Source organism: Ursus maritimus, unplaced genomic scaffold (assembly GCF_017311325.1).
Source record: "Ursus maritimus isolate PB19 unplaced genomic scaffold, ASM1731132v1 scaffold_30, whole genome shotgun sequence".
NCBI lineage: Eukaryota > Metazoa > Chordata > Mammalia > Carnivora > Ursidae > Ursus > Ursus maritimus.
This window is the reverse complement of record NW_024425564.1, coordinates 4,771,588-4,794,748: the sequence shown is the minus strand read 5'-3', so window position 1 is coordinate 4,794,748 and position 23,161 is coordinate 4,771,588. Positions and strand designations below refer to the sequence as shown.

At 55.0% G+C, this 23,161-nt stretch overlaps 1 protein-coding gene across 1 annotated transcript in view; it reads left to right on the top strand.

Annotated features, from left to right (window-relative positions):
• The window catches only part of ITPR3 (inositol 1,4,5-trisphosphate receptor type 3), an 81,539-nt gene that overhangs the window by 13,477 nt on the left and 44,901 nt on the right, over positions 1–23,161 (top strand). The window contains exon 4 of the mRNA XM_040644612.1: positions 13,829–13,899. Coding sequence (XP_040500546.1) covers positions 13,829–13,899 — 71 coding nt within the window. The remainder of the gene's footprint in view (positions 1–13,828; positions 13,900–23,161) is intronic.

The following is a 23,161-nucleotide window of genomic DNA, read 5'->3' as shown; positions in this document are numbered from 1 at the left end:
GTGCCTTCTCTAGCCCTCCCCTTCCAGGAGTCCCAGGTCCCGGCCGGCTGCCCCTCTCCCCGCCTCTCCCTGTCAATTTCCTGCGCGGCTCATCTGGCGCCCCTCGGTCCCCGGTCCCAGGATCTCCCGAGCACTTTACAAACATTAATTAATTCTGGCCGTCACCCCCCAGGGTCTGGATAGCAGGAAATCTATTCAAGTCCCCGGAGAGGGCTGGGCCTAAAGCAGGCGTAGGGCAGGAAAGGAATTAGGCAGAGCGAAGAGGTTTATCTTCAAAGCAGCAGTTGGGTGAGTCGCTGGGGGTTGGGGTAGAGTGGTTTCTCCACCTCTCCAGCCAGGCTCCAGGGCAGGGCCTGCTGCCTTTGTCGCATTTTCAGTCTGGGGACTTAAGTTGTCTCATCCTCCCCACCACACCCCCTCCTCATCAGGATACCAGCCAGCCACAAGGTGCCTCCTGTCTGGGGGCTTTGGAGGACAGCCCTGGAACCCTCAATCCAGGTCTGACTCTGGACCTGGCCTGGCCTCACCCTGAGCCTGGGAAGTGGGAGTCACCTGGCTCCCTCCGTGTCTCCCAGGGTTGTTGGGAGTTTGGCTCTAATCCTGTTGGAAAGCGAATCCAACAGGCCTGTGGGGGTTGGTGGGCTGGCTCTGCCAGCAGGGGATTCTCACTGGGAACTCCAGCATACCTGCTCTCCTTATCTCAGCATCCTTCGTGACTGTCTCTTCGTGATTCCCTCCCCGTTCAGATGTGGACTCCCCAGCCACCAGATTTGACCGATCTTGCTCATTGCCCCAGAGGATGGGGGTGGAACCACATCTGGGCCAGCATCTGTGCCAGCCTCCCACAGAGCACTGACCGGGGTGGTGGGGGTCCCCGGCCGCTCCTCTGGCCAGGGCTGTGCTCGGGGCTAGCCTGCACATCAGAGGCACACAGTGAACTCCTCTGGCAATGCTGAGGGAAGCAGGAGAGAGTGTGGGGGCTGTGGGGGAAATGGGGGCAGATGGTGGAAGCCCCCCTCCTAGTGTCTGAACAGCACTGGGGCTTTTGCGAAATGATAGACTTCTCTGTTGCTTAGTGCCTGCGTCAGGGCTGAGCACAGAGTGGGTGGTTTTTAAGTACCTGTGAGATCTGTCAGCATCGGGAGAAGCATCCTCTTCTGCCCTTCACACAGGCCTCATCCCCGTACAAGAGTCTGTCGCCTGCCAACATAGCTTCCTCCTGCCTTGGTCCTTCCTGCCCCCGGAAGCTGCGTCTTCCAGTCCATTTTGACCCTGGGGCAGGACCTGGTGACCTCCAATAGGGCTTCTTTCCGGGGTGCCTCTTCCCTGTGCAAACACCTCCAACAGCTCCCAACTTTCCAGCAATGGATGCCCGCCTCCCGGCTTGGCCTTCATAGCACCCTAACTTAATTTTTTTTTCTAACTTTTCTATTTTTTTCCCCCCACCTCCCCTTTCACAGCCTCTGAAGCGCTAGGTGCATGGCACTACTCTGATTCCCGGAACCTACCCCACTCTTTCGGTCTCCTTACCTTTGCTCCTGTGTTGCCCCCGCCCTTCAGCCAGCCTCCACCTGGGTAAATCTGACCCACCCTCTAAGACCTAGTGCAAAGTGACCTCTTTTGAGAGATCCAGCTCCTCCTCTCACAACCTGGCAGAATTAACCCTTCTTCCTCTGTGCTTTGCCCGGCTTTGCCCAGATTCCTCTCTGGGATTGTGCTGTTTCACGATTAGCTGGAGGTTTCTCTGTAGGGCCATCTAATGCTGGGCAATTTGCCAGGATTAACTGATTAATTACACCATGCATCCGCTCAGCGTGTCCACAGCCCGTGTACGGGGCACTGGGGACTCGGTGGCGACGGACGGAGCAGTGTGTCCCACCTTCTTGGAACTTAGAGTCAATGAGAGAATGATTTCTGAGCATTGCTAAGTCCTTGCCACTCAAAGGGTGGTCCGCAGTCCAGCAGCATCAGCATCGCCTAGAAGCTTGCTAGAAATACAGGACCTCAGACCTCTGCCTGCCCCTCAGAATCTGGATGCTCGTCCCTGTGGGATTTGGTGCCTTAAAGTGTAAGCTGTTCTGCTCTAAGTCAAATTCTCTCTGCCCCATCCTCACCAGCATCTTTCTTTCTCTTTCTTCCTTTCTTTCTTCCTTCCTTTCTCTTTCTTTCTCTTTTCTTTCTTTCTTTCTTTCTTTCTTTCTTTCTTTCTTTCTTTCTTTCTTTCTTTCTTTTAGATTTTATTTATTTGAGAGAGAGAGAGAGCTCAAGCAGGGAGAGGGGTGGAGGGAGAGGGAGAAGCAGACTCCCTGCCAAGCGGGAAGCCTGATGCAGGACTCGATTCCAGGACCCTGGAATTATGACCTGAGCCAAAGACAGACAGTTAACCGACGGAGCCACCCAGGCGCCCCCTTGCCAGAATCTTTCTGCCTTTCTCCTTAACTCTGGTCCCTTTTGGCCTTCACCCTGGCTCCTGGTGCCCATGCCTGTGAACCCTAGAGGCTGATTTGACTGAGTTCCCAGGCTAGCCCAATGCTTGATGTCCAAGAGGTACCCAGTAAGGACTGGATGAAATGAATTTGTTGAAAACAGGGGCGGCCTTGGTGGGCAGAGGGCTGGCCAGCTGGGAGATGGGAAAGGGGGGCATTGGTGGAGCAGGGAGTCTGGGGAAGCCTTTAGATTCTGGCCAGACTCTACGGGGCAAAGTGGAGGAGGCCAATTAGAGCTTCCTGAATAATTAGAGCTCCCGGGGAAGATTGTACATTAACTCTGGGTTGGGAGGGTGGGAGGGGTCTGGGCAGTAGATCCTGGAGCAGGTCGAGACCTCAGCAGGGACGGGAAAGCAGGCCCACGCCTGTTCTTGGCAGGAGAGTGTGGCCAGGGCCACTGCCTCACACCTCACCCTGGATGGAAGGCAGCAGAGGCCAGGGCTGGGGCGACTGGTCAGGGCCGGGGAAAGGTGGAGGATTTAATGTGGCTCCTGGCCAGTGGCTGTGGGGACCTGGCCCTGAGTGTGCAGGCTGGGCCCCTCAGAGTCTGATATCTAGTTCCGTGAAGATCTCTCTTCAAGGCCACTCTCTCTGAGTGGCCAGAGGGGTGGACCCAGCCCACAGGATATAAGTTGGGGAGTGTAGGTGACCTGGGTCTTGAGACTGAGCTCCCAACATTTGTCAGAGTGCCTTGGAACACCATGTGGGGGCTCTCAGGGCCTCTGGGCCTGTAATACCCAGGGCTGGGTGATCACGGGGCGTAGGGTCAGAAGGGGCCCCCTTTGGGGTTCCCCATCCACCTTCCAGCTTGACTCACTTCCCCAGGGCACTGGAGGTCAGCACCCAAGATACACGGAAGTAAATGTGGAGGAAGCCTCAGGTCCCCAGGGTCAGGACCCTTGGGTCAGTAGCCTCAGGGGCACGGCTCTCTCCTGCTTTGTCACTAACTCGATGGGTGATTTTGGCAAGGCCCTGCCCTCTCCGACTGTGTTTCTGTCATGCCGGATGTCCTCTAGAAGTGCTCTGTTTGCACCTGACAATCCCCCTGGGATCTTTAAAAAAATTTCAGCCTCTGAGTCCCAGGTCTGACCAACTGTATCACTATTTCTAGGGCTGGAGTCTGAGGGTTGGGTTTTTTAAAAGCTCCCCAGTGATTTTAGCTGGGGGGGAGGAACCCCTGATCTAAGGGCCCTCCTCAGCTGACAGGCTATGAGGAGGCCTACCTGTTGGAACCACCTGCCCCTTGGTCCAGAGAGCTCATCTCTTGGCCATCATCAGACTTCAGTAAGTCATTCAGCAAACATGAATCGAGCACCTACTTTGTGCCAGGCACTGTTCTAGTCACTGGGGAATCTGTAGTAACCAAGATAGAGTTCCAACTCATTCTGGGCTGTACACGGGGGAGCTGGGGGAGGTGGTCTGTAAAAGCCCTTTGAGCCTTAAGTCTTTGAGACGCATATAATTCCAGGGGGGAGGGCACTGTCCCTCCCATGCAGCCTGCATTTCTGGGGCAGATTTCAGACCTGCCCTTGGCTTTCATTTAATTGTGATTTCCCTGGAGATGCTGAAACTTCCCCTGTCCCGTGCCCCAAGGCAGGGTCTTGGCCTCAGCTAGGCTGATTCACACAACTCGTTTTTTGAAAATATATATTTTTGGGGGCACCTGGGTGGCTCAGTTGGTTGAGCATCTGACTCTTCAGCTCGGCTCAGGTCTTGATCTCAGGGTCGTGAGTTCAAGCCCCGTGTTGGGCTCCATGCTGGGCATGGAGCCTACTTAAAACACAAAAACAAAAAACACGCACTTAAAAAAAATACATATTTTTTGTTGTTGTTCAAAAATAATGTATGTCCCATGGAGGAAACTGGAAAAACTCAAATAAAAAATTACGTGCGATACCGCTGTGACTTATACGAACGTGCTGTATGTGGATCTTCTAGCCTTTGGTTTTTTTAGCCTTTTATCTACACCAATAAACATTTACAAAACAATGTCAGACTGCACATACGGCTTTGTATCTGGTCATTTGGGGGGTACGTTAGGCTGTATTTTCCTATGCCCACACGCATTGTTTCGGCCACATAGCATCCCACGGTATGATGTATCCTAATTTACTCCGGTGACTCTAGGATTGGGCATTCAGGTTGCTTCTAAATTTTTGCATTATAAACAGTCTGCACAGAACATCCTAGCCCATACATGCCCGAACGCTTGTCCAGTTATCCTCTCAGGCTAACTTCCCAGACGTGGAGTTCTGAGATCAAAGGGAAGGCCCATCTTTCCCTCGCAGGCTCTCACTCTGCTGGTTTCTCTGGTGGTGGACGTGCTGCCAAGGTGACCCTGCGTCCCAGGGGCCTGACCCTGCTTCGCGTCCTGAGTTTGAGAGTGTTGTGCTAGGGGGATGTGGGGAGAAAGACCAGCCTCCGCCCTCGAAGTGGGGCGTGGTGGCTGTGATGGCGAGGAGGTGACACGGGGAGAGGAGTTGGGTGGGTGTTGGCCTGAGGACACCAGCAGCCCCAGGCTTCCACCGTGGGATGTGGGACGGACGCCAGGGACCCGGGCTGCATCCGACGCCCGGCCCTAAAGAATCTTGCTGTAGCCACTTCACACACTCTGCCCTGCCCTACATTCCTGACCCCACGTCCCCTCCCCGACTTGGCCCAGTGGGGCTGTGGGGTGGGTGGGGCAGTGGCTTGGGTTGGGGGTGGGGTGCTGTGCTGGATTTTCGGGTGGGGCCGCACCAGCCTTCTGCTCTCAGTTTAGGGGGGGGTGTCTGGATTTCTGTTGCCCCTGAGCCCGTGCCTGGAGGCCCTGTAGTCTTGCCCAGACCTGCGGTCCACGCTTCCCCCCCATGCGGACTGGGGGGCTCCTCCCTGGCAGTGGGGGCGGTGAGAGAGAAGGGGAGGAGGCCTGGGAGAGGGGAGGAGGGCAGAGCCCAGATCTCCAGTGAGTTCATCACAGGCGTCTGAGTGTGAGCTCTGAGCCTCCCTGTGTGTGTCACGTTGGTCGTGTTGGCAGTGACACCCAGAGTTCATACCCGCAGTCACGGTTTCCTGCAGTGGCGACTGCTGGTGTAGCGAGGCTGAAGGACTTGCCCGGGGTCACATAGCAGGGGCCCGCTGAGAGGGGGCTGCAGGGCCTTTCACATCAGGGACAGTGGGCGCAGAGATAAATCTAGGCCTTGACAACACAGCGAGCCCAGGGTGTGGGTGGGGACACTTGGAGAGACAGGCAAGAGGGACAATGCAGGGCAGTAAAATGATCCCAGTGGCGGTGTGTAAACGTAGGTATTTTTTGGGCTGGCAGGTGGGCCAGGCCAGAAGAGGCAGAGAACGAAAATCTCAGCCCCGGGGGCGTGGCGGGGTGGGGGTGGGGTGCGCAGGCAGGTGCAGGTGCTGGGCCAGACACCTGTGTGTATTTGGTTCGCAAATCCCTCCCTTCCCTCAGCCAGCCAGCTAGCACCCCCTTCTCCGGCCTGCAGGAGTGCTGTCCTCTCCAGGCTGTGAGCTGAGAAATGGCTGACGGGGTGATCTAGGTCATGAAAGGAGGACTGAAGTCTGTGTCTCAGGGCTGCCGCTGCGGGCAACACGTAGACTTCACTCAGTTTTTACGGTGGGGGGCTCTGCCTTTACCTGTCGCTTTGGCCCCTCACCACCGGCCTGAGGCATACGTATAGTTCAAGAGAAGTAGAAAGAACTGTTTAGAACACCCGTATGCCCACTACTTCGACTTAATAATCGCCCACATTTTGCCATTTGTGATGCATCTATATTTTTGCTGAAGTGTTTTATGGTAAATTACATAATTGCATGTTTTCACCTCTAAATACTTCATTACACAGCTGTAAGGAATAAGGATATGTTCCTGTGTAACCATAGTACCGTCATCACACCCTTTAATAACTTCCTAATAGCACCCAATGCCCTGTCTGCGCTCAGATGTGCCCCATTGTCCTCAGTCTTTCTTTGTTTTTTGTTTTTTAAAGATTTTATTTACTTATTTGACAGAGAGAGAAAGAGAGCACAAGCAGGGGGAACGGCAGGCAGAGGGAGAGGGGGAAGCAGGATCCCCGCTGAGCAAGGAGCCCGACGTGGGGCTCGAACCCAGGACCCTGGGTTCATGACCTGAGCCGAAGGCAAATGCTTCACCAACTGAGCCACCCAGGCACCCGTCTCAGTCTGTCTTTGGCCACTGGTTTAATTTGGGGTCCTCTCAAGGTCCCCATGTTACATTTGATTCTCCGGCCCTCACCGCTTTCTTTCCCACCATGATACTGAGTTCCTGACAAGACAGGGCTCGTTATGCTATAGACTGTCTCACTTTCTGGATTTGTCAGCGCTGTTTTTGCCACTGTTTCCCAGAGAGCTCTGCAGCAGTCTGGAGCCGGGCGGGCCGGGCCTCAGGGCCTGCTCTGCTGAGTCCCGAGGCCTCAGTTACTCTGTCTTGCAGGACCGGCGGAGTCTGGTTCCGGGTTATGGAGAGCAGGAGAAAGGCCTGGGCAGGCCATTGGATGAGGCCAGCTGGACGGTCCCTTCTTGCACCTTCTCTGTCCCTTCCCAGCTTTCCCGCTTGTCTCTCTAGCTCCCTGTCCCTCTTCTTAGCCTGACAGGTGCATCTTCCCATGTAACCAGCCGCACTGTTGAGACCCCAGCACTTGCCAGAGCCCACGGCCTGTGGGCAGAGGCAGCGCCCTGAAGGCTTGCACGTTAGCCAGGGATCTTTATTTCAATTGGGCCAGAAATTCATTCATTTTTGCCACCTCCGTGCCTCACTGGAGAGATTCTCGGGGTTCTCTGAGTATGTGGCTTACTGTCCTTTTTAGACATAAGGTCTTTGAAGAAAAACCTACCTGCCTGCCCCTTGGTCCAGAGAGTCTATCTCTTAGCCTTCATCAGACTTCATGAAGTCATTCAACAAATATTTATTGATTCATGTTCTTTTAAATTCCATATACTGGTCACTCTGGTGGCAAATGGTGGATCTTTGGTACAGAAAGATATGCAGAGGTTAAGTAAATGGATGTGTTTGCAGGGATGCAGAAATGAATTTCTTTTCTCTAATGAGCCAGGGATCCCAGCCAGTGAACCAGGGTTCCTGTCCCAACATCCCTCCCCACCCCCAGCGAGTGGGTGTGACTTTGGGTATTTGGAGAAAGGGACTCCAACGCCCGCATCCACAACCAGCCAATCCCAGTGTTCTAACAGTGCGCACATTGGGAGTGGCTGTCCTTGGGTCTGGCCTAGATTTGTGGGGTGGTGGCCCGTGTCCTGGGCTGGGAGTCAGCTATCTGGGGTCTGGAACTGGCTGTTCTTTAACTTGTGTGACCTGAGCTGGTCGGTTTCTCCTCCATGCCTCAGTTTCCCAGCTAGCTTGGGGAGGGGCTGTCTGGTGTCCCTCAGGCATCTCCCAGTCTATGATTCCCTGTCCTGTGGCTGATTTGGTGGTGGGTGCAGGCTTTGATTCGGGCTCCTCTGCTAGTTACTTGCCCCAAGCTCCCTTCTTCCTCTTCCTTATCTAATCTTTCCAAACAGCATTGACCCGCCCCACTGCCTTTTCTGTCGTTCCCACTTGGATCTCAAAGTCCAGCCAGGGCAGAATGGGGCCACCCAGGTCCCTGGACGCATCTGCCTTCCTCTTTTCCCTCCAACCAGGGTCTTGGGGTGCAGACCCCATGGGCATTTCAGGGACGGCACCCTCCTCCACAACTTGGTAGAGCAGAATTGTCAACCATCTCCTCTTCAAAGGGTCCAGGGCAGCCCTGCCCACAGACCTCCTGCTACACCCCTCCCCACTTATCCTCATCCCACTGCCCACTTTGCTGATGCCCTGTTCGGCCCTGCATAGTCCAGGCTCAAACTGGCTTTGTGCCTCCCAGCAGATGGAAGACTCCTAGCAGGGACTGTCCTCACGGCTCCGAGTGCCCTCTGGCTGGCCCTGGAGTGGGGAGATGCGGGGGTCTAGGACATGGCTTCTGTCCTCAGGGCACTCAGCATGGTGGCTGTGAGCTTTCTGCCCCACCCAGCACATAATGGCTTCGCTGTAAGGTTTTGTTGAATGGATGGAGACCTAGCCTGTCCATGTGCCATCAACTGACCAGCTCTGTGGGCTGAGGGGGGCGGGGCGGCATTTAATTTTATTCAGTGAACCTCACACTGAACTTAGTAAAACTAGAATTAGGTATTGGATGTAAAAACAGCTTATAAATTAAAACATGTTTGGCACCTTGGAAAGTTGGTTTTTCTACTGTGGTCCTGGCTGGGGTGCCACCCGCTTTTAGACGAGGGGCGATTTCTGTGGTGGGGTCAGGCAGGGAACTCTGTAGGAGCCTAAGCGCGGCCTTGAAGATGGCAGGACTCGGACGGGGATTCTGGTGTGCAAACGCCTGGAGGTGGGACGATATCAGGGGGCTGGCAGAGGGTGGGCGTCGGCCCTTCCTGGGACCTTGGGAGGAGACCGAGGCTCTCGCGAAGGGTGGGAGAGGTCCGGGTGGAGTGAAGCGACGCGGCCACTTTCCCCCGGCAGAGCTCGGCTCTGGTTACGGCGCCAGGTGCGCACCCGAAGCCAGGCACCTGTGACCCGTGTCCTGCTAGTTTTATAAACACAGATCCCCCCCCCCCCCACCGTGAGGGAGAGTCGGGGGCGTACGGCCCGGGACGTGCGTGCCCCGGCGAGTCGCTGAGGGGAGGAAAGCGCGGACGCGGCGCACGTCACCCTCCCGCCCCCGCGCGTGCCTGCAGTCGAGACAGGCCGGGGCGAGGCGGCGCGGCGGGGAGACGGCCGCACGTGGGGCGGCGAGTTTCGCTGGGCGGCGGGGACAGGGGCGGGGCCTGGCGGCGGGGGCGGGGCGGGGGCGGAACGGGGCGGGACCCGGCGGCTGAGAGCGCACTGTGGACCCCGGGTCCGCGGGCTCTCGGGGGTCCTGCGCTCGGCGGCCACCGCCCGGCCGCTGCCCCCACCCGGGCTGCCCCCTGAGGCGCCCCCTCCATCAGGACTTAACCTGTCTTGGATCCCGGCCCTCGGGCCTCCTTTTGGCTTCAGGTCTCGGTGCAGCCCATCCGATAAGAGCTTCCCTGCTTATCTGTTAATGGTTTCTCGCGGCACCCCTCCCGCCCCTCTTGTCGGTAGCACCTTCATGGGTTGTCTCAGTACGAATGAGTACACACAGAGGAATGGAGGGAGGCTTTCGCGGGGGCGCCTGGGGACATTTGGGACTCTAAACATCCTGCCGATGGCTTCTTTGCTTACAGGCTAGGTGGGGAGCTGCCCTAAGCACCAGATGGGAGATAAAAGGATGAGTAGGGCAAGGTGCCACCCCTCCGACGTTCCTGGGAGGGTGCACGGAATGTAGCCCAGCGTTTCTAGGCGATGTTGATTCTGCTAGTCCGGGGCCCACACTTGGAGGACAGAGGGTGTGGAATGTTAGAGCCAGGAGGAACCTCTGAAAGGCCCATCTACTGACCTTGTTTCCCTGATACCTTCGGGGAACACCCCTGCCTCTTTTCTCCTCCCACCTGGCTTGCTTCTTTGCTCTGGTCCCTCCTACAGACGTTCCTGTCCCCTCTCAGCTGCAGGTCGAGGATGAGGATGATGTTTTCCTTCCCAACCTTGTTTGAAGTTCTCCTGGAGGCCATGTGCCTCCCTGTCCCTATGTGGTTTCAGCTCACACTCCCAAAGTATGTCCTGCTTTGTACACCACGGGGCACTGGGGAGGGGCTGAGTTGGAGACATCAGGGCTTCAGAAGCTGTGCCAGAGTGGGAGGGGACAGATGGACATCCGCATGATGACCAGGCAGATTTGTGCCAGGGGGATTAGGAAAAGCACGCCAGGCATCCGAATTTGCGTGTGTTTTTCCTGCACGTGTGGCCCAGACAAGGAGTTCCCGGGGGAGCTGTGGTGGGGTCAGGGTGAGGATGGGTTTTTCCTCAGACAAAGTCTCTGAGGAGGTGGCCTCCCCAAGGCCTTGAGCACCGGACAAGATGGGGCTGTTGGGGGCTACCCCAGCCTGCCCTCAGCCACACTGACTTCCATGATGCCCTATGGCTGTCCAGCACCCCCAGCAGTGCCGGGTCCCGGGCCCTGGCCGGTGATTCCTCCCTTCCCCCATCAAAACACAACCATCCCGGTGTCCCCTCCCTTCAGGGCTTTGCTAAGAGACAAGCAGCTAATCTGATCACTAATGTCTTACAGGAAATTCTATGAATTATTCAAGGCTCTGTACAGCTCCTGGCTCTTCTTTCACACCTTCTCTGAGTGGCCAAGCTCTGACCTGTTCCTTCCCTGAATTTGGACACAATCCATAGTTGGTACCACCAGCTGGCACTAATACATATTCTTTATATCATTAACTCTTCTGAGTGTGTGACTTGTCTTCCCAATGAGATTTTGAACTCCCCGAGGCGGGGACCTTACCTTTTGCTTCTCATATCCTTTCTGTAGAAGCCAGTAAAATGAATTCGTTCACTCACTGTGTATTGTGTGTGTGCGTGCTCTGTGCCAGGGATACCGCAGGAAGCCAAACAGACACATCCCTGTCCTCATGGCCCTTCCATCCCCGGTGGGGGGGTTGTAACCAAAATAGACAAACTGTAAAATATACAGCAGGCCAGGTGGTGAGAAGTACTGTGGGAACAGTGAGGCAGGGAGGACGGTAAGGAGTGTGAGAAGGAGCAGTTCCAAGTTTTAAGAAGGATAGGGAGGGAGGGTGTTCAGGGGAATGGGTCATTTGAGTGGAGATCTGAAGGAGGTGAGGGAGGGAGCCAGGAGGGTGTCGAGGGGCAGACGAAAGAACCAGTTCCAAGTGTCCTGGAAGGTTTCAGGAGCCTGGAGGAGGGCTGTGGGCTGGAGTGGAGTGGGCAAGGGGCAGGGGAGGAGATGAGGTCAGAGAGGTGAGGGCTGGATCGTGTGGGTTCCAGCTCTTGTGAATTCTTGGCTTTTATGCAGAGATGGGTAGTTCTGGAGGGTTCTGAGCAGAGGACTGCCCTGACTTGACTCACCTTTTAAAGTAAAGGTGTGTGTGCTGTGTGGGGAACAGGTCTTAGGGAGAGGAGGGGGACATCAGGAGATCGATGAGGAGGCAGTTACTCACATCCCAGTGACAGCTGGTGGTGGCAGAGATGAGAAGCGGTCAGATTCCACACATATCGTGAAGATAGAGCCCACAGGGTTTCCTCACAGATGGGGTGTGAGAGGTGAGTGGAAGAGGAGCCAAAGATCAGTCCAAGTTCTCAGCCCAAGCAATGAGAAGAATGGAGTTGCCATCAGCTGAGATGGGGAGGACTTTAAGAGGAGTGCATTTAGGTGGCGGACCAGGAGCTCCGTTTTGAACCTGCCGAGTCTGAGATGTCTATGGACATCCAGGTGGAGGTGTTCGAGCTACGATCTGGAGTTTGCGGGGGGGGGGGCGGATATGGGAGTCACTGGTGAGTGTCTCAGTGGTCCTTTGAACCCATGAGTGTGGCTGAGATGCCCAAGGGTGTGTGAGCAGATGGGAGAGGGCAGAGGGCCAAGCACTGAGCTGGTGCTGGGGGCCAGGGAAAGGGAAGGAGACCAAGGGGGTTCCTCAGAGAGCAAGCTGCCTCTCCCCTCCCCGTCATTGTGAGGTCCTGCACAGCATCTGCTCTGACGCCGCTCGGCCTGGCTTCAAAACCCAGCCCTTCTGCTTGCTGGCTGTGTGTCCCTGGCCAGATGGTTTACCTCTCTGTACTCAGGCTTCTCTGCCTGCCAAATGGAAATAATAACAAAATAGATTTAGAAAATTAAATAACAATATATGAAAACATTAGACACAAAATCCCGCTTGCTTTCATTATTCTTATGGATCACATTGAGTAAAGTGCTGGTGATGCCGAAGGGAAAAACAGCGGCCTGTCCTCAAAGAACCCATAGTGTAGATATGGCACCTAGTGGCAATAGGAAGAGACAGGGCAGCAGGCCAGGCCAGGACCGGGTGCTGCAGGAGCGCCGGGGAAGGAGGCCCAGTGGGAGGGAGGGCACTGGCCAAGGAAGGCTTCACAGACTAGAGAGAGGGGCTGAGGGCAGAAGAATAAATGAGGTCTGCTAGGCATGGGTCTTGGTGGGAAGCCAGGGGGGGCTGGGCACAAAGGGCATCGCAGACTGCCACTGCAGGGGTGGGCACCTCTGTCACACTGAGAGCTCCGGGGACCTTGGGATCAACTGGGGGTTTAGCATGGTTGGAGCAGGAAGTTGTGAGGCTAACTAGGGAGTGGGTAGAGGTCAGACCACAAAAGGCCTTGTTAGTCAACCCAAGGAGGGGAGGAGGAGAAGGAGGTTTTGGAATCAGCTCTGTGACTTCAGGCAAATTATCTCACCTTCAAACTCAGTTTCCTCCTCTGTAAAATGGTGTTAATGACTAGCCCCTGTGGGAAGTTGGTGAGAATTCAGACGGAACAGCTGTGAAGTGCTGAGATCGACTTGGCCTCTGAAATGGTGGATCATCATCACTGTATCCTAGAGGCTGGGATGGCATTGAAGACTTAAATGCAGGGATGGGTGGATGGATGGATGGATGGGTGGGTGGATGGATGGATGGATGGATGGATGGATAGATGGTTTGGTGGGTGGATGGGTAGATGGGTAGATGAGTGGGTGGGTAGATGGATGGATGGATGGGTGGATGTCCTCCAGAGATTCAGGATTAATTCCAGTTATGGCTTAAGAGGGGGGATTTTGGGCCCTAAGGGTAGGCCAAACAGGAGGGTATGGAATGGGGCCTGACTGAGGTTGAGAAAGTGCAAGGTTCATTGTCCTGTCTTTGAGACCAAAGGATGGTCCCCCTTGTTTGGTGTTTCATTAGCTTCTCCCATCTGTCCATCTCTAGTCTCTCTGTGCCACTGTTTGTACCCTTCTTATTTTTCTATTTATCTTTTCTGTTCTGCTCTCTCTGTCTCTCCCTTCCACCCTCTCTGAGTCTCTCTGACTTCGTCTCTGTCTTAGTCCTCTTCCCTTTCCTTCCTCCATTGCCCACTGCCCTTTCAGGTCTGGGCAGCAGGGTCTCAGGGCTTTCGTGAGAGTTATATCTGCAGTGTGTGGCAGCCCAGACTGGAGGCAGACCCCCTCATGGGACATCTCTAGCTCCATCTGGCAGAGGGCGGGGGCTAGGGGTGGGCCAGGTGTGTCTCTGTGCTTTCCCTGGGGCTTCCCCATCTCTTTTAACAGTGGTGCCAGGAAAGGGAAAGACTTGATGGGTTGGGGGGGGGGGTTTGACAATGATGGAGAGGGGTTTTTTGGAGGCCTCTCTGATGCCCTGAATCCCCTGCCCTGAGGGAGGGATGCCCGGGGAGATGGTCCCTTCTCTCCCACTGACTGGGCTATCTTGTCCCCCAGGTTGGTGGATGACCGCTGTGTGGTGGAGCCCGCGGCGGGGGACCTGGACAACCCCCCTAAGAAGTTCCGAGGTAAGACCCCCGCCCCCACTCCCAGCCTTCCTCCCAGGCTGCTGGGTCCTGGCCCTGGACAGAACTCATTCGACCCCGTCCAGCGCCCACAGGCCGGGTTAGACGAGGCGCTGCCCTGCTGCCCCCATCCCCTTCGGCTTGCACTGCCATCTTGGCACAGATGGCCTCTGCTTGCATTTCCTGGTGGCTGCACCCCACTTCTCAGGGGCACACCCACTTCTGGCTGGGAGCTGTTCTCCCCCCAGCTCCCCACCAGCCACGAGGCCTTCTTTGTCTGCATGACGGGGCATTTTCTGAGGGAGCAGGGGAGGGAAAGAGAATTTCCTCAAGCTTTAGGAGGTGCGGGGTGAGAGCTCTTCCGCGTGCTTCCGTCTCCTCATCTGCATGGTGAGGGGATCGGAACCCATGATCTCCGGGTCCCTTCTCCCGAACCCCCTGTGTGCCCCAGCCCCGGGCCGTGTGGATGACTCCGGCCCTAGGGGAGCTTGGGGAGCCCCGACCTGGCTCCGCTGAGTGACCTTGGGCAAGGGCCTTCGCTCGTGAGGCCGGGTGTCCTCCGTGGTCAGTGGGCTCCTCAGCCCCGCCCCGCAGGCCCAAGGGCGCTGAGGGAATTAAATGCTGTCACGTGCCCAGCCAGGGTAAGGTGTTATTGTTGTGATTACCTGCGAGGCCGAGACAGACAATCAGACAGATCCTGGGTGTGGTGGGCAGGGTGGGAGCAGGCAGGAACACGCCGGGCTCCTGCCACCTTGTCTGCCCACGTGGCTGCCTCTCCGGGGAGAGATTAGCTGGGATTGTCCTTGGGAGGGATGCTGGGAGGGAAGCGGGGGTTAAGATAATCCTGTGGCATCCTTGGCCGTCTGTCTGCCGGGGCCTTGCCCATCCATGGGAGGGTGGAGGAGATGGAGGGGGGCCCTCCCAGCCCGCAGAGGGGCCCACGCCTGCTGTTCTGCTTCTGCTTCTGCTTCTGTCAGGGGCCTCTGTGTGGGGCTTTGTGCCCGTGGGAACCGCCTCTGGCCCTGGACTTCCCTCACCACCGGAGACCCCTCAGCCCTGCACCATCTGGCCGCTGCCTCTCTCACCTCATCCCCTCCCCCCTGCCTCCACCGGGAAGGCGTTCTGGTTGCTTTGTTCGCTGTTTTATTTGCGGTATCTGCCACATAGTTGGGGTCTGGTACACATCTGAGGAATAAACGCAGGCGTCAGCCCCTCCTCAGGCTTCCTCCTGCCCCTGCTGCCTCCCTCACGCCTGGCTTCTCTGTTCCCATTGATGTGACCCATCCAGAGTCCCTCAGTTGAACCCAGCCTCCAAGGCTTTGGGCCCGGGCTTCAGGGGTTTCAGGGTGCTTGTGTGGGCCCCCTGCTTGGAGGCCCAGCTCTGACCATGCCTGCCCCTGGGTCCTGAAGGTGGAGGTGGGGCCTGGGCCTCTCCTGGAGCCCGAAGTAGGAGAGCTTTGCAGCCGCTGATGGAGGGACAGGTTTCCACTCTAGCTGGAGAATTTAGGTACATTCTTAGGAAGGGTGAGGGTCCCCAGGGTAGGCTGAGGCAGGGCAGAGAGCGGGCTGGGGCTGGAAAGGGAAGGGGTGTGCGTGTGTCAAGGTGTGTGCAGTCAGCTTTGTGGTGTGGCAGATGGTGACAGGGAGGTGGGTGTGGCAGAGGAGGATTTGCCCTAGAGTTCCAGTGGACAGAGTTTGGGGCCAGTTTTTGACAACAGAAAAGCCACTTAGCAGAACAAATACTCCTTTGACTTCTCCTCCTCCTCTCCTGTTGCTCCTTCCCACTCTCTTCTTTCTCTTCCTCTCCATTTTCCCGAAGCCTGTGAGTGGGGCCCTCCCCAAGATCGGGGGGGGGGGGTTGCCCTGTGGTCCCTGTGGCCTCGCTATGCCCTTGCTGCACCCAGCCAGCTCAGAGAGATGGAAGAGGGGACTCAGCCTTCAGCCTCCTCCCTGCCCTCTCTGCCCCAGGTCCTGGCCTGTGGTGTCTTGGTGAGGCAGGCAGAGGCCCCTCAGAACTCCCTGGGGCCCTATTTGGACCTGAGAAGAGCTGACCTTCTGGGACAGGACCCGGTCTCTGTGCAGCCCAGTGGCTGGTGGGGACAGTTGGAGTGTTAGAATTCGGGACAAGAGAATTTGGGACAAATGACTTCTTCATTTTGAGACAGAAGCTGAGAGAAGAGAAAAGCAGAGCTTGGCCTCACACCCGGGAGTCCTGGTTCTCTCCTGTAAATACCCTGGCACTGGAAGGAGGTTCCAGCAAGGGCGTGGGGGCCATGGCAGGCATGTTAGAAGTTGGCCAGGTATTGTCAGAGATGGCCGTGTCCTGAGCCCCACAAGTACTGTCCTTCCATCCTGGGGTGGGCCCGGCCATTGCTGGGAGCTCTGGTTTCTCCCTCTCTCCCCCTGCAGCTTGGTTGTCCTCACACGCTGACCCTGGAGCCCCCAGGCTGAGCTGGCAAAGCCCAGTGAAGCCCCCAGCCTGCCTCCATCAGCCCCTGATTGGCTTCTCGTTTGTGGTTTCAGCTCTAGCCATCTTTTGAGGCCATTCCAAGCCCTGACATGTTCTGGGAATTCTTTCTAGAGTCTGCAGGGCCTGGGGAAGCCCAGGCTACTGGTGCCCCAGTGTGTGGGGTACCCCATTTCAGCCCAACACCCCTGACCTCTGCCTCGCCGTAGGAATCTTGGGGTTATGGCTGCTCTGAGTCACGTGCTGCTGTGCAGGCCCTGGGGTCTGGGCATGTCCCTCCCGTGAGCCCTTTCTCTGTCTCCTCTTCCATGCGGGGGCATGGGGAGACCCAGTGAAGGGCTTGGACCGCTCTCACCACCCAGTCTACCTTAGGGAAGCTTAGAGCCCACACCCCCAGCTACAGTAATGTACGTAGGGGCCACGTACCCACCCAGGCTGGTGGGATGGGGGGTGGTGCCAGCGAGGAAGATGACCAAGTGGCCTCCCTGTGTTCATATGGCAGGGTGCCCCCCAGCTCCCCCAAGCCTATGCTTCTGCTCTACCTGTCCTGCCTTCCAAGCCCAGTTTATTGGGTTTTTTTTTGTTATTATTAAGACATATTTCAACTCTGCGCTAAAGTAAAGAGAGCTCTGTCAAATCCTTTTTGCCATGTTCACTTCAGACCTTGTCATTTTTTAAAAAAAGATTTGTTTATTTACCTTACTGAGAGAGAGAGAGAGAGAGAGAGAGAGCCCTCGCATGCGCACCGCAGGCGGGGGGGAGGAGCAGAGGGGGAGGGGGAGGAAGAGGGAGACAATCTCCAGCAGACTCCGCCCTGAGCACAGAGCCTGATGTGGGGCTCAATCCCACACCCCACTGCCCTGAGATCCTGACCTGAGCCAAAACCAAGAGTTGGATGCTCAACCGACCTAGTCACCCAGGCGCCCCCAGACGTTGTCATTTTTAAAGCCTCTTATGCCTGTAACTGAAGCCCTCTGGGTCTTCTCCCCCATCCCTTTCCTCTCCCTCCCTCTGCAGAGGCAAATACTCATCAGAAATTGGTGTGTATCACTCAGGAGCCTGTTTTTATACTTTTGCTATTAATCCACAGGGCTTCATTCACAAATGATACAGGGTATTGTTTCCCGTGTTTATAACCCCGTATACGAAAATCTTTTGGCACATTTTTCGTTCTGCACCGTTTTTGAGATTTCTGCATGTTGACACCGTGGCTCTGTGCATCTGGTTAATTGCTATGTAATATTCCACTGGGTGAATGAACTGCAAGCCATTTATCGGTTCTCCTGTTGATGGACAGTTCACTCATCTCCATTCTGGCAGTTGCCGGCCGGGCTGCGGTGAGCGCTCCCATCCACATCTCTTTGGGCTCCCGGGCAAGAGTTTCCGGGGTGTGTTCTGAGGGCGGGGGGTCCTGGTTCGAAGAAGCTCTTCTGAGGCTTCCCCCGGGGCTGTGCGTGCTCAACCCCTACAGACTGTGGTTGCGTGTCCCCCCTGCTTCCACCGCGTTCTTGCCACACCTGGGTCTGTCTCACTTAAATTTCTTCCAGCCTGCTGGGTGTGAAATGGCATCTCACTGTGGTTTTAATTTGCATTCCTCTGAGGACTAGTGAGATGGAGCATCTTTTGGTATGTTTTTTGGCCCTTAAAATTTTGTTCTCCCCTCCCTTTATAAAAGTAAGGCAAATACAGATTCCAGGTTCAAGGCGAAAGCAGTGATGGCCCACCTCACCCTCTCGTACCTTCTGTCTGCCCTTCCAGGGGCAACCATATAGAAAAAGAGACTAAGTAATTTATTCATATGATTAAACCATCAAAAATTGTACAAACAGGTAGAGAGGGTCTGCTCCCACCTGCCTGGTCCCCCCACTCCCCTCCTCTATGATCATCCCTTCAGGTGACCACTTTCCTGAGTTCCTTATGCAGCCCCCAGGGTTCCTTTATGCAAATACAAACATATATTCAGGGATCCCCCCTTTTTCTTACACAGAGGTAGCATTCTATACACACTCTTCTGTTTTTTGTTGTTCTTACTTTATAAATTTTAACTATGGATCCTACTGGAGACCTTTTCATATTAGCGTATAGAGATCTTGAACTCTCTGTGTTTTGTGTTTTTTGTTTTTTTGTTTAGACACCCATTTTTGTTCCGTATCCCGGACAACTGTGTGAAAATAGTGTTTCTCCAACTTAGCTGGTTTGAAACATTTAGAAAATATTTATTTATTTTTAAACTGTGGTGAAGATCTCTAACATAGTTTCTCATCTTTTTTTTTTTTTTTTAAGATTTTATTTATTTATTTACGGAGAGAGAGACAGCCAGCGAGAGAGGGAACACAAGCAGGGGGAGTGGGAGAGGAAGAAGCAGGCTCCCAGTGGAGGAGCCTGATGTGGGGCTCGATTCCAGAACGCCGGGATCACGCCCTGAGCCGAAGCCAGATGCTTAACGACTGAGCCACCCAGGCGCCCCCATAGTTTCCCATCTTTAACCATTTTTAGGTGTACAGTTCAGTGGCATTAAGCACACTGTCACCGATATATGGCCACCGCCACCATCCAGCGGTAGAACTGTTGTCTTCCTACAACACTGAAACTCTAAGCCTGTGACGTAGTTACCGCCGCCGCCCCCTCCCCAACCACCGTGCTACTTTCCATCGTGATCAATTTGACTATTCTAAGTACCCACACAAGTGGAATCCTCCAGTATTTGTCCTTTTGTGACTGGCTTCTTTCACTTAACATCATGGCCTCAAGGTTTACTCACACGTAGCGTGTGTCAGAATGTCTAACCTCTCTCTCCTATGGCTGCAGAACATTCCATTTTGCGGCTCCCTTGGAATGTATTTAACCAGTCCTCTCTGATGGACACTTGCGCTCTTCCTAATCTCCATCTTTCCTGAAGACCCTTGTCGCTTGACATTTTGTACAAATGCAGGTGTGCTCTCCGAAGCTCGGACCGGCGGCGAGGTTGCCAATGAAGGGACCGAGTGGAGGGACTGGGGGCGGCTGAGATCAATGTCGTAGGAGAAGGCGGTCCCTTTGAGCTCTTCCTTGTTTCTCCTGTTCGCTCCCAGGTCTCTCCATGCTTATTCCAGGAGAATTTAGTGCCCCCGGGCCACTCCTCCACTTCCTCTGCCCCATCCTCCCGAGGGCAGCCTGCCGCGATTTCCCACTGTCACCTGCATAAACCCGGGGATCATGGTTCCACCTTGGTTTCTCGGCAGCCAGCCCCCCCGCGCCGCCCCACACCCCCTCCCTCTGCGGCCAGACGCACTTTCAGTTTTACATCAAGACCAAAGAACTTGCCTCCTCTTCTGGAACCACAATGGAGTCTTCCGTGTTTTGTTCAGTAGGTCGAGTGTAAATGTTGAAAATAATTAGAAGCAGGTGTTTACATGATTTACACAAAGCTTGGACGTTACCGTGACCGTAGAATTTTATTCCCAGTGCTCCGTTCTCACCTCCAGTCCTCGGCACTGGTGCTTTTCACCTTGCTGGGGCGGCAGAACTATTTGGGGTTGGGGGTGCCTTTACAGATGCATATCCCCTCACCTCGCGCCAGCCTGCTGAATCGGTGCGGGACGTGGGAGTTTGTATTTTTTTCTTTAAAGATTTAATGAATTTATTTATTTTAAAGAGAGAGAGAGCATGAGTGGGGAGAGGGGCAGAGGGAGAGGGAGAGAGAGAATCCCAAGCGGACTCCCCACTGAGTGTGGAGCCAGACGCGGGGCTCGATTTCACGACCCTCAGATCATGGCCTGGGCTGAAACCAAGAGTCGGATGTTCAGCCGACTGAGCCACCCCGGCGCCCCAGAGTTCGTGTTTTGTAAAGCTCCCCCAGGGGCAGTGGCTTTTGGGGTGTTAGGATCTTTGGTTTCAGGGAAGGTCATCAGACTTTGTTTACTATGTGAATATCCTCTTGTCTGCAGCCTCACGGGCCCTGTGTCCCCTCAGCCACGAGTGCATGTCCCCCAACACGCACAGTCCTGACTGTTAGCAAGCTCCTCAGACCCTGACTTGCTGCTGCTGCTCCTGTGTGAGCCCAATCTCCTGGCCACCCTCCCACACGTCTTCCTTTCCACCCTCCTGCCCCGGGGTTTGGTGAGAAGAAAGGTTCCAGCCCCTTCTGGGGTTCTGATGGGGCTGCCTTTGGGCCAAAAGCACCGTAGAAGCATGGAAGTGTGCATAGAGATGGGCCACAAACATTTTAGAGGACTGAAGTCATTTATTCATTCAGCAAGCAGTTCCTTTTTTTTTTTTTTTTTTAAGATTTTATTTATTTATTTGACAGAGAGAGCGAGAGAGCACAAGCAGGGGGAACAGGGGGAACAGTAGAGGGAGAGGGAGAAGCAGGCTCCCCACTGAGCAGGGAACCCGATGCGGGACTCGACCCCAGGACCGATGCAGGGCTCGACCCCAGGACCCCAGGATCATGACCTGAGCCAAGGCAGACGCTTAACCATCTGAGCCACCCTGGCGCCCCTCAGCAAGCATTTCCTGACAAGTATTACGGGCCAGGCTCTAAGAGAGGATCTATGTGAGGGAGAAAAAGACAAATGCGACAAGTTCAAGGGAGTCTGTTTCCAAGACAGAGCTAGAAGAGTCGGGAGCCTGGAGGGATCCCGTCTGGCTTCCTTCCCGCTCCTGGGTTGCAGTAGAGCAGTGTGCTTCACTCAGACACAGGCTCTGACCCATTAGTGGTTGTGCGAAGTCCCTTCAGTGGCTCCCCCGTCCTTTAAAGACCTGGAGAGAATAGAATTCGGATGCGTCACCATATTAGGGGTCGCTCTTTCTTCATTCATTCTTCCTTCAGCTCCTTCCTTCCTGTTAAATGCGTTCAGTGGGTTTTTAAATGTGGTTTTTGAAGCTTTCTTATTTCTAGAGATTCCATTTGGTTCTTTTTCAGTCTGTGATGTTACTCTTTATAGTTTCCTCTTCTCTGAGGGGATCCTCAGGCTTTTGTGGATTGAAGCGGCGCAGGCGTATCCGTTCTACAGCTGTTGTCTGTGCCTGGAGTCTCTTCACGTCTATTTGTACCGTCTGTTTGGTGGGTTGGTTCTCTCTCACGACAGCTAGCTCCCAAAAAGGCCCTGGCTAGCTTCGATTGTACACTGGCTATTGCATTTGAGAAATCTGGTATGAGTGGTTGTGGACCAGGAGGAAGGTACCTTCTTCGAGAGAGGGTGTGCATATCCTAATACCAGACTCCTGGGGCTCCACCTGTCCAAGAGTGCCCAAAGCCAGGCTCGGGTTCAGGGTTTCCTGCACCATCCAGGGCATTCCAACAGGGCTCTAGTTGCTGGAAGGAGCTGTTCTGCCTCGGGTTCAGCCTTCACTTGGGAGTGTAGCCCTTTGGGGTCCCAGCTTATTGAACGGGGGGTCTCCTGTTAGACTCCCACCTTCCATGGGCCTGCCTTGGATTTCTGCCCCCCCCCCATCACCTGGTGAAGCCATCCACATAAAAAGCCTGTTTTCTGGAATCAGTGAATATCCTCAGGGTGAAAGTAGCCTGGGTGTTTCTGTAGCTCTCTAACTCCCCCCCCCTTTTTTTTTTAAGATTTTACTTATTTATTTGACAGATAGCGACAGCCAGAGAGAGAGGGAACACAAGCAGGGGGAGTGGGAGAGGAAGAAGCAGGCTTCCAGCAGAGGAGCCTGATGTGGGGCTCGATCCCATAACGCCGGGATCACACCCTGAGCCGAAGGCAGACGCTTAACCGCTGTGCCACCCAGACGCCCCTCTAACTTCCCTTTGATCCTCTGCTCGGGCCCAGTAATTCTTCACTATTTTGTCAGTTCTTTGTTCTTTCAGAAGTCTTAAAATAATACCGATTTGAAAAATCCGGTTGTGTTAGTTGTTTTCTGGTTGGGTTGGTCCAAAAGATATTATAACCACAGTTCTCGGCCCCGTCAGAGCCTGCCCTGCTTACCAGGGATGGAAGCCCCCGTGTTGTTTCGTGAAATAGTGATCCAAGAATGTCTTTCGTCGGTGAGTCAGTTCAGAAAAGCTTACGAACCTCTGCTCTAGGGCGACCTGGGTCAGCATCTCTCTTTCCTTCTGTTCTCTTTTCGGGATTGGGGGTGGTGGGGGGGTGGAGGGGTGGGCGTGCAGGGAGACCAGGGAGCTCATGATTGCCAAGGCCTGTGGGCTCCAGGCTCACTCAGACCCAGGGTCCTGGCCTGCCCCCTCCCGTCCCAGACCCACAGTGTGACTGGCTGCTGTCACTTCACTGCTCCGTCCACGTGGCGCTCTCTTGCCCTTCCCTCCACTTGCAGTGCCTCATCCCTTCCCTCCCTTCTTGGCTATGAGTTCAGGCCCCACCTCATCCACTGGAGAGAGTTCATCTGGCAGGTATTTGCTGAGCCCCGGGCTAGGCGCTGGGGACACACGGGGATGAGCTCCGTGCCGCCCCGCCCACCTGCCGATGAGCCAGTCAGAACGGGAGCAGCTTGACTGATTAACTGGAATTCGAAAATAATACAATGCGTATCTACATTTATGTCATATAAAATGGGGGCTCCAGGGCCAGGGTCTGAGGGAGTCTGGAGCTGGTGGGGGAGGGAGCGGGGCCAATATAATGCCCTAAGTGTGAGAAAAAAGAGACATAAAAGGAAAGCGATTTCTAATGAAGTAATGCGCGTTTTAGAAGTCGATGTGGGGCACAACTAGAAGGCCCAAGGAAGCAGTCGGAGCTTGCCTGTGAATCATGACGAGGGCAGCCACAAACGCAAGCGTCTGGCGCGGCCACGAGTGATGCAGTCTCTGAAACAGCACAAAAAAAAAAAAAAAAAAAAAAAAAA